Source organism: Mustela putorius, unplaced genomic scaffold (assembly GCF_011764305.1).
Source record: "Mustela putorius furo isolate JIRA1106 unplaced genomic scaffold, ASM1176430v1.1 tig00003898_pilon_pilon_pilon, whole genome shotgun sequence".
Taxonomy (NCBI): Eukaryota; Metazoa; Chordata; class Mammalia; order Carnivora; family Mustelidae; genus Mustela; species Mustela putorius.
The window spans coordinates 15,375,488-15,390,598 of NW_025422047.1; the positions used below are offsets into that span (position 1 = coordinate 15,375,488).

Below are 15,111 nucleotides of genomic sequence, written 5' to 3' on the forward strand. Positions count from 1 at the left end.
AACATAGGGGTACATATATCTTTTTAATTAGTGTTTTCATTTTCTTTGAGTAAACACCTATTAGTGGAATTACTGCATTGTATGACGTTTCTGTGTTTAATTTTTTGAGGAACTTCCATACTGTTTTCCCCAGTGGCTGTACCATTTTATTTTCCCACCAACAATGCATGAAGGTTCCTTTTTTTCACATCCCCACCTTTTGATTCTAGCCATTCTTACAGATATGCGGTGATATATCATTGTGGTTTTGATTTGCATTTCCCTGATGATTAGTGATGTGGATCATCTTTTCATTTGTCTGTTAGCCATCTGTATGTCTATTTGGATCATCTCCCCAGTTTTTAAAAAAAATTTTACTTATTTATTTGACAGAGATCACAAGTAAGGCAGAGAGGCAGGCAGAGGGAGAGCGTGAAGCAGGCTCCCTGCCGAGCAGAGAGCCCGATGTGGGGCTTGATCCCAGGACCCGGAGATCATGACCCGGGTGGAAGGCAGAGGCTTAACCCACTGAGCCACCCAGGTGCCCCTTCCCATTTTTTAATTGGATTGGGTTTTTTTGGTATTGAGTCATATAATTTCTTTATAGATTTTGAATATTAACCCTTTATCAGATATATCATTTGCAAATATCTTCCCCCATTCAGTGGGTTGCCTTTTTGTTTTGTTGATGGTTTCCTTTGCTATCCAAAAGCTTTTTATTTTGATGTAGTCCCAATAGTTTATTTTTGTTTTCATTTCCCTTGCCTGAGGAGACCTATCTAGAAAAATGTTGCTACTGCTGATGTCAGAAAAATTACTGCCTCTCTTCTCTTATGGATTTTATGGTTTCAGATCCACATTTAGGTTTTTAATCCATTTTGAGTTTATTTTTGTGCATGGTGTTAGAAGTGGTCCAGTTTCATTCTTTTGCATTTAGTTATCTAATTTTTCCCAGCACCATTCATTGAGATACTGTGTTTTCCCTATGGTATATTCTTGCCTCCTTTGTCATAGATTAAATGACAATATATGTGTGGGTTTAATTCCGGGATCTCTACTCCATTCCATTGATCTATGTGTCTGTTTTTGTGGCTAGTTCCATACTGTTTTGATTATTGCAGATTTGTAATATATCTTGAAATCTGAAATTGTGGTACCTCCAGCTTTGTTTTTCTTTCTCAAGATTGCTTTGGGTATTTGGGATCTTTTTTGGTTCCATAAAAATTTTAGGATTATTTGTTATAGTTCTGTGAAAAATGCTTTTGGTGTTTTGATAGGGTTTGCATTGAGTTTGTAGATTCCTTTGGATAGTGTGGACATTTATCAGTATTAATTCCTCCAATGCATGAGCATAGGATATTTTTCCATATGTTTGTATTGTCTTCAGTTTCTTTCATCAATGGTTTATAGTTCAGAGTACACGTCTTTCACCTCCCTGGTTAAGTTACTCTTTTCAGAGCAATTGTAAATGGAATTGTTTTCTTTCTGCTACTTTGTTATTAGTGTATGGAAGTGTTACCAATTTCTGGGTATTAACTTTGTATCCTGCAACTGTACTGAGTTCATCTATTACTTCTAATAGTTTTTTTTTTTAAAAGATTTTATTTATTTATCAGAGAGAGGGGGGGTGGAGAGCGAGTACAGGCAGACAGAATGGCAGGCAGAGGCAGAGGGAGAAGCAGGCTCCCGGCCGAGCTAGGAGCCCGATGTGGGACTTGATCCCAGGACGCCGGGATCATGACCTGAGCCAAAGGCAGCCGCTTAACCAACTGAGCCACCCAGGCGTCCCTTCTAATAGTTTTTTTGATGGAGTCTTTATGGTTTTCTGTATATGGCATCATGTCATCTGCAAATAGAGACAGTTTAACTTCTTTCTTACCAATATGGATACCTCTTAATTCTCTTTCTTGTCTGATTGCTGTGTCTACGACTTCCAGCTGTATGTTGAATAAAAATCAGGACAGTGGATATCCTTGTCTTGTTCTTGTTCTTAAACAGCTCTCAGTTTTTCACTATTGAGTATGGTGTTAGCTGTGGGTTTTCATTTATAGTCTTTATGATGTTGAGGTATGTTCCCTCAAACCCACTTGACTGAGAGTTGTTATCAGGAACAGATGTTGAATTTTGTCAGATACTTTTTCTGTATCTATTGAGTTGATTGTATAATTTTTATCTTTTGACTTGTTGATGTAGTATATGACATTGATGTGCAAATATTGAACATCTTGCATCCCCAGGATAAATCCTTTTTGATTGTGGTGAATGATCCTTTTTTTACACTTGATCTTAGCCAAAAGGCCGAGAAGCGATTGATTTTTTAAAATTTAAATTCAATTAGCCAACCTATAGTACATCATTAGTTTCAGATATAGAATTCAGTTATTCATCAGTTGATTCATCAGTTTCATATAACACCCAGTGCTCATCACATCACATGCCTTCCTTAATGCCTATCACCCAATTACCATATACCCCCTACCTCCCCTCCAGCAATCTTCAGTTTGTTTCCTATAGTTAAGAATCTCTTGTGGTTTGTCTCCCTCTCTGATTTCTTTCCATTCTGATTTCCCTCCCTTTTCCTATGATCCTCTACAGTGTTTTTTATATTGCGCATATGAGCGAAACCATATGATAATTGTCTTTCTCTGACTTACTTTGCTCAGCATACTACTGTCTGGTTCCATCCACACTGATGTAAATGGTAAGTATTCATCCTTTCTGATGGCTGAGTAATATCCCATTTTGTGTGTGTGTTTGTGTGTTTGTGTGTGTGTATGTCTGTATATATGTATATAAAGAACACATCTTTATCCATCCATCTGTTGATGGACATCTCGGCTCTTTTCTTAGTTTGGCTATTGTGGACATCCTTTTAATACATTGGTGAATGTGATTTTCTAATTAAAAACCGTAGCTTTATAAGAAGTCCTAGAATCAGGTTGTGTAAATCCTCTAACATTGTTTGTCTTTTTCAAATTTATTTTCACTGTTCTAGATCTTTTGCATTTCCTTATTCATTTTAGAATCAACTATTCAACTAATATGAAAGAGTACATTGGGGTTTTTATTGGGATTGTTGGGTTTATTGGAAAATGTGTAAATCTTAGAAAATGGTAGGGCAGAGAGGCAAGACAGGGATGCTAGAAAAAAACAGGCATGAAATAACTAATCAAAAGAAAGATTTTTGGGGCACCTGGGTGGCTCAGTGGATTAAAACCTCTGCCTTCAGCCCAGGTCATCTAGGGTCCCTGGATCCTGAGCTCTCTGCTCAGCAGGGAGCCTGCCTCCCCTTCTTTCTCTCTCTGCCTGCCTCTCTGCCTACTTGTGATCTCTGTCAAATAAAGAAATAAAATCCTTAAAAACAACACACACAAGGTTTTTTAAAATGACGTTTTTAGGCTATATTTCTAATTCTGTAGGAACTGACACTTTTCAGCTTTGTCTTTTGTATTTCTCATGTAGCTTTGTGCATCTGTACAAATTTCCGCTTCTACCCCTGACTGCTTCCTGGTTTTCTTTTCTTTGTGGTGACTTTCAAGATCTTTGCTTAACTAGGAACAGAACCTGATCAGTGTTGCTAACATAGTTTTATCCACTTTCCAAATTCTGTGGCCTCTTGTTGACTGTGAGCAATATATTTTAACTTGTGTAGGTGACACTAAAATGCTTGTGAGCTGGAGTCATACTGTGTGTTTCCTTGGAGAGTCACTAAACCTCTGTAAGCCACCAGGAAGGCCTCCCCTCTTCACTCTAATATGCTGATTATAGAGATGATGCCCTTTTTGTCTCACATCCCATTCCATATTAAACACCATCACGTGACAGTAGTGTGTGATCATAATTTGTGTTCATGTCGTCTCAGCTAGTTTATGAAAAGATAAGCCCTGTGCCATTTTTCTTTATATTCCTGTAAATGCCTTGCACACTTAAATATTTTTCTTAGGACAGGATGTGTCCATGTTACTGAGTTAAGATAATGTGTGGAGGGCGCCTACTACAGTGACTGGCATATAATAGGTATTTAGTAAACCATGTGAAGAGTATTCAGTCAATATGGGAGATGTTGCTTATTTCCTTACTTTTTATTTGACCCCATCTTCCTCCATTTCATGTTTTTTTTTGTCCTTTGGCTGATTTAGAAACCTTTTTATCTATTTTTCATTTTGAGATAATTTTTGACTTACAAAGAAATAAAAAATAATACAAAGAATTCCCAAAATCAACTGATATGTTCTCAGTTCATGATATCAAGGGGACATATGATGTCCCTTTATTGATGGTGTTAGTTTTGATCATTTTGTTGAGGTGGTGTCTGCCAGATTTCTTTGCCATAAAATTACTATTTTTTTCCCTTTATAATAAGTATCTGATGGAGAAATACTTTGAGTCTATGTAAATGTTTTATTTCTTTTTTTTTTTTTTAAAGATTTTATTTATTTATTTGACAGACAGAGATCACAAGTAGGCAGAGAAGCAGGCAGAGAGAGAGAGGAGGAAGCAGGCTCCCCGCTGAGCAGAGAGCCCGACGTGGGGCTCGATCCCAGGACCCTGAGATCATGACCTGAGCTGAAGGCAGCGGCTTAACCCACTGAGCCACCCAGGCGCCCAAATGTTTTATTTCTTATCAAACTTTTTCTCCTTAACTTTAGCATCCATTGATGATTCTTTCCTGAAACAATTATCATGGAGTTTGCCACATAGAGATTTTTTTATTTCCACCATTTCTACTTCATCTATTCTTTGACGTTTTACTCTAAGGAAGAGATTTTCCTTCTCCTTCATTTAGGTAGTTTTTCATTTGTTAATTTATATCAGTATAGACTCATGGAATCTTATTTAACAAGTTATGATCCTTTAGAATCATTATTTGTTTTTTCCCCCATCTTCTTCTTAAACTGTGAAGATGGTAAAATTGGATAGGTGGCAAAGAGTGTGGGGAGAGAAGTGTTTGAGTTCTGTTAAAGTTAGAGATATGCCAAACAGCAAACCCCTTGGATAAGCATTTATGTGGTTTATAAATCAGCTTAACAAGACCATCATGAAATAAAAGGTGGTGTAGATTATGTTGAAATATATTGGTTCCTCTATGTTTCAGGAATAAAAAGGGTCAATAAGAAGTAGTTTAGTTGTTAAGGTCACCGCAACTTCCCTTACCTTTTAGTGTGTGGGGATGTTTGTTGTTTTTGGTAGACTGTGAAGTACATAGATGAAAATAAATGGAGAATGAAATTTCAGTATCACTCTTATGGCACAAGATGGCAGCAGTCAGCCATGTATTTTGCAGCCTCTAGCCTTAAATTAATGGTGTCTTTTGTTTTTGCAGGGACTTCAGTACTAGTTCTAATAATATTCAGATTGACAAAACCAAGCCTCTGTGGCACAACTATTTCCTATGTGGATTTAAAGGAATTCAGGTAAATTGGTTTATCAGGCAACTACTAGCTGTTGAACTTAAAGTATGTATTATATATCAAGATTTTAAAAAATTTACTATTTATATTTTGTCATCTTTCAAAGCTAATGAATATTTCTATTATTTTATTTTAGAGGATGAGGCAGGTATGACTGTTCACTGGGGTTCACAGGGAGCAGTAATGTCTGTTCATAAATCAGTTGCATCTGATGAAAATCCTCTTTTTTTTTTTTAAAAGATTTTATTTATTTATTTGACAGACAGAGATCACAAGTAGGCAGAGAGAGAGAGAGAGGGAAGCAGGCTCCCCGCTGAGCAGAGAGCCTGATGCGGGGCTCGATCCCAGGACCCTGAGATCATGACCTGAGCCGAAGGCAGCGGCTTAACCCACTGAGCAACCCAGGTGCCCCGAAAATCCTCTTTTTAAAAAAATCTTTGTTCAAATTTTCTTTTGAAGGATGCAGTCTATTAATATATTTGTTCTAAAAATATGTAGGTATAGGTGCCTGGGTGGCTCAGTGGGTTAAAGCCTCTGCCCTTGGCTCAGGTCATGATCCCAGGGTCCTGGGATCGAGCCCCGCATCGGGCTCTCTGCTCAGCGGGGAGCCTGCTTCCTCCTCTCTCTCTGCTTGCTGTACTCTGCCTACTTGTGATCTCTCTCTCTGTCAAATAAAAAATAAGATCTTAAAATATATATATATAGGTATATACTGTAGTTGGATTTAGTCATACAGCCCTAGGTTTGAATCTGAGCTCTGCTCAGCTGTGTTGATTCAGCCTCTTTAAGTGTCAGGTTTGTTATCTGTATAATGATGTCCTTGCTATCCAGCAAAGAGTTGTTATAAGGATTACACAGTGCTTGACACACAGTAGGCATTCAGTAAATAAACAACTAGTATTGTTATTACCATTTTAGATAGGGTAAAAAAAAAAGAGGTAGTAAAGTTTATTAGAATAAGTATTTTTCTTAGAAACATTGACTAATTATCAGGAACATCTCTAATGTCATGGACAAGAATAAGAAAATGAAATATTTCTACTTTTTCTCCAAAATAAAAAAGTGTAAGTCAATTTGATTTGTTAAAATGTTTTAGAGAGCTTGTGTTCCTTGCTGTCTGGTGGTCCTATCTGAAGCTTTGTCACAAGTAGCCTAGGACTCAGTGGCATATTTCACTCCAGGAAAGCATCAGATTTATTTCTGAGATGTAGTCCTACACTCGGATTTTGGTGGTTCTGGTCTTAGAGTTCCTGCATTCCTTTCTTCTCTCCCTTCCTCCTTCTTCCCTCTCTTCCTTTCCTTCATTCTTCTTTCTTTCTTTCTTTTCCTTCCTTCCTCTTTTTTATTTTTCTTTCTTCTTTATCGAGACACATGGTAATAACTTATGGGAATAGATATTGGCAGCTTTTAAATCTTCAAAGTTATCTGGCTTATCAAATGCATTAGAGGGAATTACAGTGTTTGGAAGGATTTGCCTGACAAATGCAATTTGATCTTTCTTATAGCAACATGCTTTTTATAGCATATGGGTAAGTGACCTAAATACTGCTTGTTGCTTTCTGTTTTTGAAAATTTGAGGCCTTAAAGCCTTCTTTTTTGGTTTGACAACTTAATGTGCTAAAGTAGGTTTGTATAGCAAATTTTTGGCAGAGAATTAATTTAAAAGTTAGCCTGTTTAGAAAACTTCAAATTCAAATACTAGGAAATTTCAGAGGTTAATCTGTTTATGTTAAATTGAACATGTTATCCTTTTGGGATAGAGCTATTACAAAATTTGGCAAAATCCATTTACGTTTTTGAATCTGTTGTACATTTTAATTTAAACATTGCGTGATAAGTTTGTAAGTATGATTCACATTCAAGATACACTGAGGATCAGTTTATGGTTAAATATATAGCATTCTCCAAGGATTTTTTTTTTCTTTAAACAAGCTGTCTGATGTTCTTTATGAAAGGGCATTGGCAGCAGCAGTGTTTCAATTTATAATTTGTTTGTATTTCTGGAAAGGAAATTTTTAGATGACTTGAAATCAAGAAGAGAAGTACATCCAACAGAATCTCTTTTTTTGTGGTGTGTGAGTTTTGCCAACATAGGAAAAAAGGACAAGAAATTAAGGGGAAAAAAACAGCCTTTAATTTGCAGAGTTTTGTTGTTACTTTGGTTATTCTAACTAGTTTATTGAAATTTCTCCCTAGAATAATATGTATGATGAAATGCATAATTATGTAATATAATAGTATTTTGTACTTTGGTCTTGAGTTTTTTGAGTAATTTGCAAACATGTGGTATTTTTTCTTGAAAATGGGGTGGCCTTGAATTTATTTTTAATCCTAAACCACAAAGGTTATGATATAATATCATCTTAAGTGTCATGCTAGATATTCATCTAAGTATCCTAGAGATTTCCATCTTTAGATCAGAGTCTCATTATTTCTCATTATTTCTTTCTTTCCTAATTGTAGAAATAAGAGTTTCTCTACTCCATTTAGAGTCTGTGTTCTTATTTGTGCTTGAATTCTAATTTGGCTGTCTTGAAAGCTACCATATGGCTTAACTGTATCTATAAACTCTAGTAAAAATCTGGATTTCCTCATATAGCTCACTTACATTAAATCATAGTGACAGTATGCTGGCCCGTGTTACTGACTGCAATGGAGAAGTTCTCAACCAGAAATCAGAGACCTGGGTCCTACCCCTAGCTCCCTATATGCAATGTTGGAAAAAATTTTTAATCTTGGTACATAGGTTTTTCCATAAGTAAAATGGAACTGAAGTTGAGAACACTTTTTCTTCAGAGAAACTTCTGAAGAAATACTCAATAGAAACAAGCTGCTGCTTGATGTTAGACTTTCACAGTCATATTGTGTTGGGCTGTGTTACATGGAGCTTTAATCTGCCTCACTAATATTGTGTATTTCTTATTTTGTTACTTGAGAAGTAGAATTATAATTTTTTAATTAATTTTTACATTTGCTTAAGTCAATTAATGTTCAAGAAAAAGATGTCTCAAGGCAATTTTAGGAAATGGATCATTAGCTTTTTGTTGAACAAAGTAAAAAATAATCTACAGATTACCAAACCCTGTAGCCAAGAACCATTAAATGAAATATCATGTATAGACTCAACTAAACTGAATTGCACAAGTAGTTTCTATAAATAGCATAATAAGTCCATTGATAAATGCTTGCTCTCTGGAGAATGAAAGAATGTTTGCTAGACCTCGAATCTAACACCGAAGTTACTAGCACTGTTTTTTCCTTCTATTCTTAGGAACACTTTGGTCTTAGCAACCTGACTGGAATGAATTGCTTAGTGGATGGAAACATCCCACCAAGTTCTGGACTCTCTAGCTCCAGTGCTTTAGTCTGTTGTGCTGGCTTGGTGACACTCACAGTGCTGGGAATGAACCTATCTAAGGTAACCAACATAAATGTGTTAGCCTCACAGAACTCTCTCCTTGTAAAGCCATTAATATCTGAATCTCCAAATTATAAAATCTTTCTTCGATTACAAACTTTGTCTTACCTGAAAGGATTCTACACATGGGAATGCACTGTAACCTAAAAATTAATAAGTTCTGCTTGTGATAAACCACTATAAAGTATCTGATACTTTGCAAATAGGGAGCAGCTCTGTGAATATCTGTATTAAAATGCTTTTGTGCTCTTACATTAATTGTGGAGTTTGAGTGCATGGATATCTTTTTGGATCACCTCACTAACAAGTTCAGTTTAGACCAAGAAATTGTAGGCCTCATAGTTGTACCTGCTTATTTTCAACCAAAACCTTAAATTAAATATTTGACAGGCACTGGGTAAAAAGGGTAAAGACCAGGCAATAAAGGAACTGAACAGCATATCTGTTTATACCAGCAGGTTAGTCACTGAAATAAACTTAAAAAAAAAATATTGCATTACAAAGAGGAAATGCTTATTTAAAGGAAACATAAATCCTACAAAAGGTCAGAAAGCCTCAACTTTACAAGTTCACATAAATCTCTAACTTTGCAGTTCAGAGCAGGTGTGCTCAGCTTTAATTAATGCTTTGGAGTTCTGGTTCAAACAAAATGTTATCATAGGTTCTTTTTTATCCCATACACATACCATTTATAGGTGGTTTGGGAAGGGCATCAGGCAGATCAAGAGAAAGTCCGCCACATGCTTGGTCAGCCTGTTTAAATTTTCATTTTGAAAATTTTATATACAAGAGGAAAGAAAAATAAAGGAGAAAGCAAAGGCTCAGACAGAGTTCTCTTGTCTGTCATGTATAAGTATACCTTAATTAGTCCTTTGTGAGCCATGGCTTATTTGGTGGGAAGAGCAAATTACTTGTTTTTTGTTTATTGAGAGGAAAGAAAGCAAGGGAAAGAAATCCATATGTGAAATGTGTTTCCAGTAGTATTTTTAATCTGTTGATCTATTTATTTATTCATTTAGTCATCATTCAACATTATTTATTTAGTGGCTACTTTGTACCAGGTAATGTTCAAAGCATTGGAGCTATGATAGGTCCAGTTTTAACCCTCACAGTGCTTATGATCTGAAACGGGAACAGAGACAAGTAACAGACAACTATAGTAGGTTGTGATGAGTGGATAAATGCAGATTTAGAGAGCATGGAATATCTCAACTGAGACACAGGCATTTTTAGATGTTTGTCAAGAAATACTAATAGCATGAAAACACTGGTAACATCAATAGGCATGTATCAGGTGGAGGGAAACTTATGTGGGAATATCTAGAGTAAGAGTGATCATAGATTGTTGGAAGAACTAAAAGGGGCTTAATTTGGCTGGAGTAATTTGGATAACAGAGTAGGAGACCAGATGTTGGGCCTTGTGAGCCATGTTGAGGAATTTGGGCTTTATCTTGATAGCAGTGTAAAACCATTTCAGGCTTTTAGAAAGAGGGTAATATTATCATGCCTATATTTTAGAAAGATCACTCTGGCTCTATTATGAAATCTAGATATGAGGGTAGTAACAATATTGGTAGTAGGGAAATGATTTGGTCTAGAGAAATGGTGGTGATAATGGAGAGACCTGGATCATAGACTTAAAGTACATCTCAGACAGAATCAATAAGACTTGCTCATTGATTGGGTTTGGGAATGAGGCACAGAGAAGAGTCAAGGATTTTACCCAGGTCTCTGGCTTGGTGTGATTTGTTGGAATAAGGAATGTAGATGAAATTGAAATGTTGATAGGGAGGGGTCTCTGTGGGCATACTGATAGAGTTATATAGTATTTAGTCAGAAACAATATCCTTGAAGATAAGGAGGAGGATCTGAATTGGAGATGGCCCATTTGAGAGTAATTTGTATATAACTGGGTTTTGAAGCTATAGGAGTGGGGGAGAACAACCAGTGGAAGAATGTAGGTAGAAGGACAAGGAAGACTAGGACAAGGTTCTGACAAGCATGAACATTTGAAGGATGGGCTTAAGAAGAAATGTCCACTGAAGAGACTGAGAAATAATCAGGTAGATAGAAGGAAAAAAAAAAAAAAGATTTTAAAAAAATACAAAATCTTTTATTTCTCTTTGTAAAATCTAATTTAAAAATTTTTGTGCATGTTTTCTAATTAGAACACTTTGTGAAAATAATACATGCAATAATAAATGCATTTTTGATCTAATTAAAAATATATAGACACAGAAAAAAAATAATGATGGTATCCTGATAGGGGCACCTGGGTGGCTAGGTGGGTTAAGCATCTGATTTTTGGTTTGACTCCAGTCATGATCTTGGGGTTGTGGTATTGAGCCCCACATTGGGCTCCACCCTCAGCAGTGTCTGTTTCAAATTCTCTTCCTCTCCTCCTCCTCCACTTGCAATTGTGCATGTGTGCTCCCTTGCTAAAATAAATAAATCTTAAAAAAAAAAAAAGGTAAGGCAACAGCAAAGACAAAAAAGAGACTATTTCATGAAAACAGTGGTGTCAAATGCTGCTGGGATGTCAAGTGAGACAAGGACTAACCTTCATTAGATTTGGCATCAGAGAAGTTGAAGAAAACCTTGGCAAGAACAATTTAAAATAGGAATATGTTAAAGTGTCTATGAGAAGTGAGAAAGTGGGAAAGTCCAGTGGATACAAAAATTCTGGCTGTGCCTGGTGAAAGAGATAAAATGATGTCTGTCATGGGGGTAAGGTCAAGAAATTAATTTATTAATAAGAGGATTGGTGAAACTTATTTTTTTTCACTTTTTTTTTGGCTTTTTAATGGTATAAATATCTAAGGGAAAAGAAGAAATAACGATGAAGAAAAAAACACTTGAAACTTAGGAATTAATTTTGGCTGCCTCTGTGTTTTCAAAGTAAAAAAATAACAAATGTGTTGACATAAAAAGAGACACATGGATCAATGGAACAGAATTAAGAGCCCAGAAATAAACCCATGCATATATGGTCAATTAACTAATGACAACCTATAAAAAACTTATACAACTCAATAGCATAAAAACAAACAATATAATTAAAAATGGGCAGAGTATCTGAGTCAACATTTTTCCAGAGAAGACATATAGATGGCCAACACACACCTGAAAAGATGTTCAGCATCACTTACCATCAGGGAAATGCAAATCTAAAAGATTTTATTTATTTATTTGACAGAGAGAGAGATCACAAATAGGCAGAGAGACAGACAGAGAGAGAGATGAGGAGAAGCAGGCTCCCTGCTGAGCAGAGAGCCCAATGCGGGACTCGATCCCAGGCCCCTGGGATCATGACCTGAGCCGAAGGTAGAGGCTTAACCCACTGAGCCACCCAGGCGCCCCAGGGAAATGCAAATCTAAACCACAATGAAATATCACCTCACACCTGTCAAAATGGCTAGTATCAAAAGATAAAAAAATAACAATTGTTGGTGAAGATGCAGAGAAAGGGAATGCTTGTACACTGTTGGTGGGAATGTAAATTGGTGCAGCCATTATGGAAAACAGTATGGATATTCCTCACAAAATTAAAAATAGACCATATGCTCCAGCAATTGCATTTTTGGGTATTTATTTGAAGAAATTGAAAACATTAACTATAAACAATATGTATGCACCCCTATGTACACTGAAGCATTAAAATTTCAATAGTAGAGGTACAGACACAACCTAAGTATCTGTTGATGGATGAATGCATAAAGGAAATATGGTATATATATATATATATATATATATATATATATATAAATATAATGACATTTTAGTTAACCACAAAAAAGAATGAAGTCTTGCCAATTGCAACAACATGGAGGGAACTTAAGAGCATTGTGCTAAGTGAAATAAGTGTGCAATGTAAAAATTTTTTTTAATGTTTTATTTTATTGTTTTCTCTTAGATAGGGAGAGAGAGGTAGGGGGAGGGGCAGAGGGAGAGAGCAAATCTCAAGCAGACTCCACACCCAATGTGAAGCCCAATGTGAGGTTTGATCTCATAATCCTGAGATCATGACCTGAACTGAAATCAAGAGTTGGATGCTTAACCAGCTGAGCCACACAGGTACTCCTTTTTAAAAAAAAAAAAAAAAAACTGGAGCTAATAGATACAGAGAACAAATTAGTTGTTGCCAGAGGTGATTGTTGGGGGATGGGCAAAATGGGTAGAGGGAGTCAAAAGGTACAAACTCCCAGTTATAAAATAAATCATGGGATGTAATGTACAAAATGGTAAATATAGTTAACAGTACTGCATTGCATATTTAAAAGTTGCTAAGAGAATAAATCTTAAAGGTTCTCATCACAAGAAAATAAAATTCTATCACTATGTATGTGATAGATGCTAATTAGACTTATTATGATCATTTCACAATATATACAGATATCAAATCTGTTGTATACATGAAACTAATTATGTTGTATACATGAAACTAATATGTTAGTTATACCTTGATTTAAAAAATGAATAAAAAATAGCAAATATACTTTTATCAGAACTGATTTTATTACCTAAAGGGAACAATATGTATATTCTAGCTTTCCCTGCTCATCTAAGTTGCACTGACAATACTTAATATTTCATAAGGTCTTAGTATCATTATTTAGGAGAGTTTCTTTGCTGTAATGAGATAGAATTTTTTTTTTTAAGATTTTATTTATTTATTTGACAGAGAGATCACAAGTAGGCAGAGAGGCAGGCACAGAGAGAGAGAGGAGGAAGCAGACTCCCGGCCCAGCAGAGAGCCCGATGTGGGACTTGATCCCAGGACCCCAGATCATGACCTGAGCCGAAGGCAGTGAGATAGAATCTTAATTGAAAGGAAGCCTGATTTCCTCAGAGTCTTTATAGTTAAGTGCTAATTGTTGACATAGAATGTAAGAACTCAATGGACTTTAGAGATGAGCTAGTTCATATTTTTTTTTTTAACTGATGTATCAGTCAGTGTCTAATAAGAAAGAAATGGCACACAGGGTATAACTGAAGACAGTTTAATAAGGAGACTATTTACATAGATGTGGGTAGGTTCAGGGGAACCAACTAGGAAGATTTCCCTTGTGAAACCAGAAGCTATTGTACTTTAGGAGCTATGACTGTAGAGTAATGTTGCCAGAGATGCAATGAGGTGGGAAAGAGTGAAGTGGGTAGGAATGGCAGTGAGTGGGAATGGATGAGGGGAGTTGTCCATAGAGGTCTGTCTTCTGGGGTACAGAGAAGTATGAGAATGGAGGGCCAGAAAGGCAAATGGAGAATAACCAACCTATCTGATAAGAAAGGTAAGTCCCACAGGAGACTAGTGACTAATTTCTCCCAATTGATGACTAATCCCCTTCCAATTAATATGTATATCCAGTAGTCCCTGTTAAATTGCAGATAATAATTACTGTAAATGAGATATGATAAGTAGATTTGGAATTTGTTAACTCATTAATAAATGAAATGTTTTATGGCTGAAACCACTAAAACAAGATGGCTAATCACCCAGAAATTCTGGAAGATTGAAATTATGAATGAGAAGGAAACTGGAGAAGAGAATATGGTGTAATAAGAAGAGCTATGAAATAGAAAAGCCTAGAGACTTCTGGTTTCAAGACTCCAGAACAAAGAACATTATCTACTTTTTCTTTCTCCAGCCCTCATTTATTTTGCTTTTTCAAAAAAATCATCCCCGAACAATAGGGAAAGCAAGAAAATGGAGGCACAGGTTTCATCTTTGATAAATCAAGGAGACATAAATAACTCTAAACCACAAGATACAAAGATGAAAAGTCAGTGGAAGGGTGGTACATGACTTAGGAGAATGAAGAAAGGTCAGAGCCAAGTGCCTGTGGAAGGAAGTGCAGATGGAAGGCAAATTAATTCACAGATGTCTGGAAAGGCTTGGGAATTAGACGCACCCAGTACCGTAGAAAGTAGGGTGACAATATATGGTTGAACTACATTCTCATGTTAAAATCTAAGGAGGAGAAACCCCCTATGATCATGGTTGATGAAGGCTGAAATGATCAACAGAGAGTTGTGGGCTCGGAGGGCATTCTGTATGCAGTTATCTTTTGGCATTTGTCAAAAATACAATTCATGTTATGTCTGAGTAACTTAGAATATGAATTGGGCATAAAACTTTTCCTTGAGAGTTGCTGTCCACTGAAGAAACTGGAGAAGCTCATGGTTAGGCATCAGGAATCCTATTTGTTATTGGGAAGTCTGGAATAACACAAATAACACTGGATTTATGAGGGAGTGCTTCCCAGAGAAGATAGGCTTTTCAGCTACAGTATAAACTTCCTATCCTAA

The 15,111-nt window shown here is 36.2% G+C and overlaps 1 protein-coding gene across 11 annotated transcripts in view; it reads left to right on the plus strand.

Annotated features, from left to right (window-relative positions):
• The window catches only part of GALK2 (galactokinase 2), a 110,336-nt gene that overhangs the window by 21,297 nt on the left and 73,928 nt on the right, over positions 1 to 15,111 (plus strand). For 7 of the 11 annotated variants that reach the window (XM_013055518.2, XM_045067756.1, XM_004751358.3 and 4 more), the window contains 2 exons: positions 5,303 to 5,393; positions 8,662 to 8,808. In XM_013055518.2, coding sequence (XP_012910972.1) covers positions 5,303 to 5,393; positions 8,662 to 8,808 — 238 coding nt within the window. Of the gene's footprint in view, positions 1 to 2,660; positions 2,681 to 4,628; positions 4,766 to 5,302; positions 5,394 to 8,661; positions 8,809 to 15,111 lie in introns of those variants that run through there. The other 4 variants (XM_045067757.1, XM_045067760.1, XM_045067759.1 and 1 more) reach the window with 3 other exon arrangements.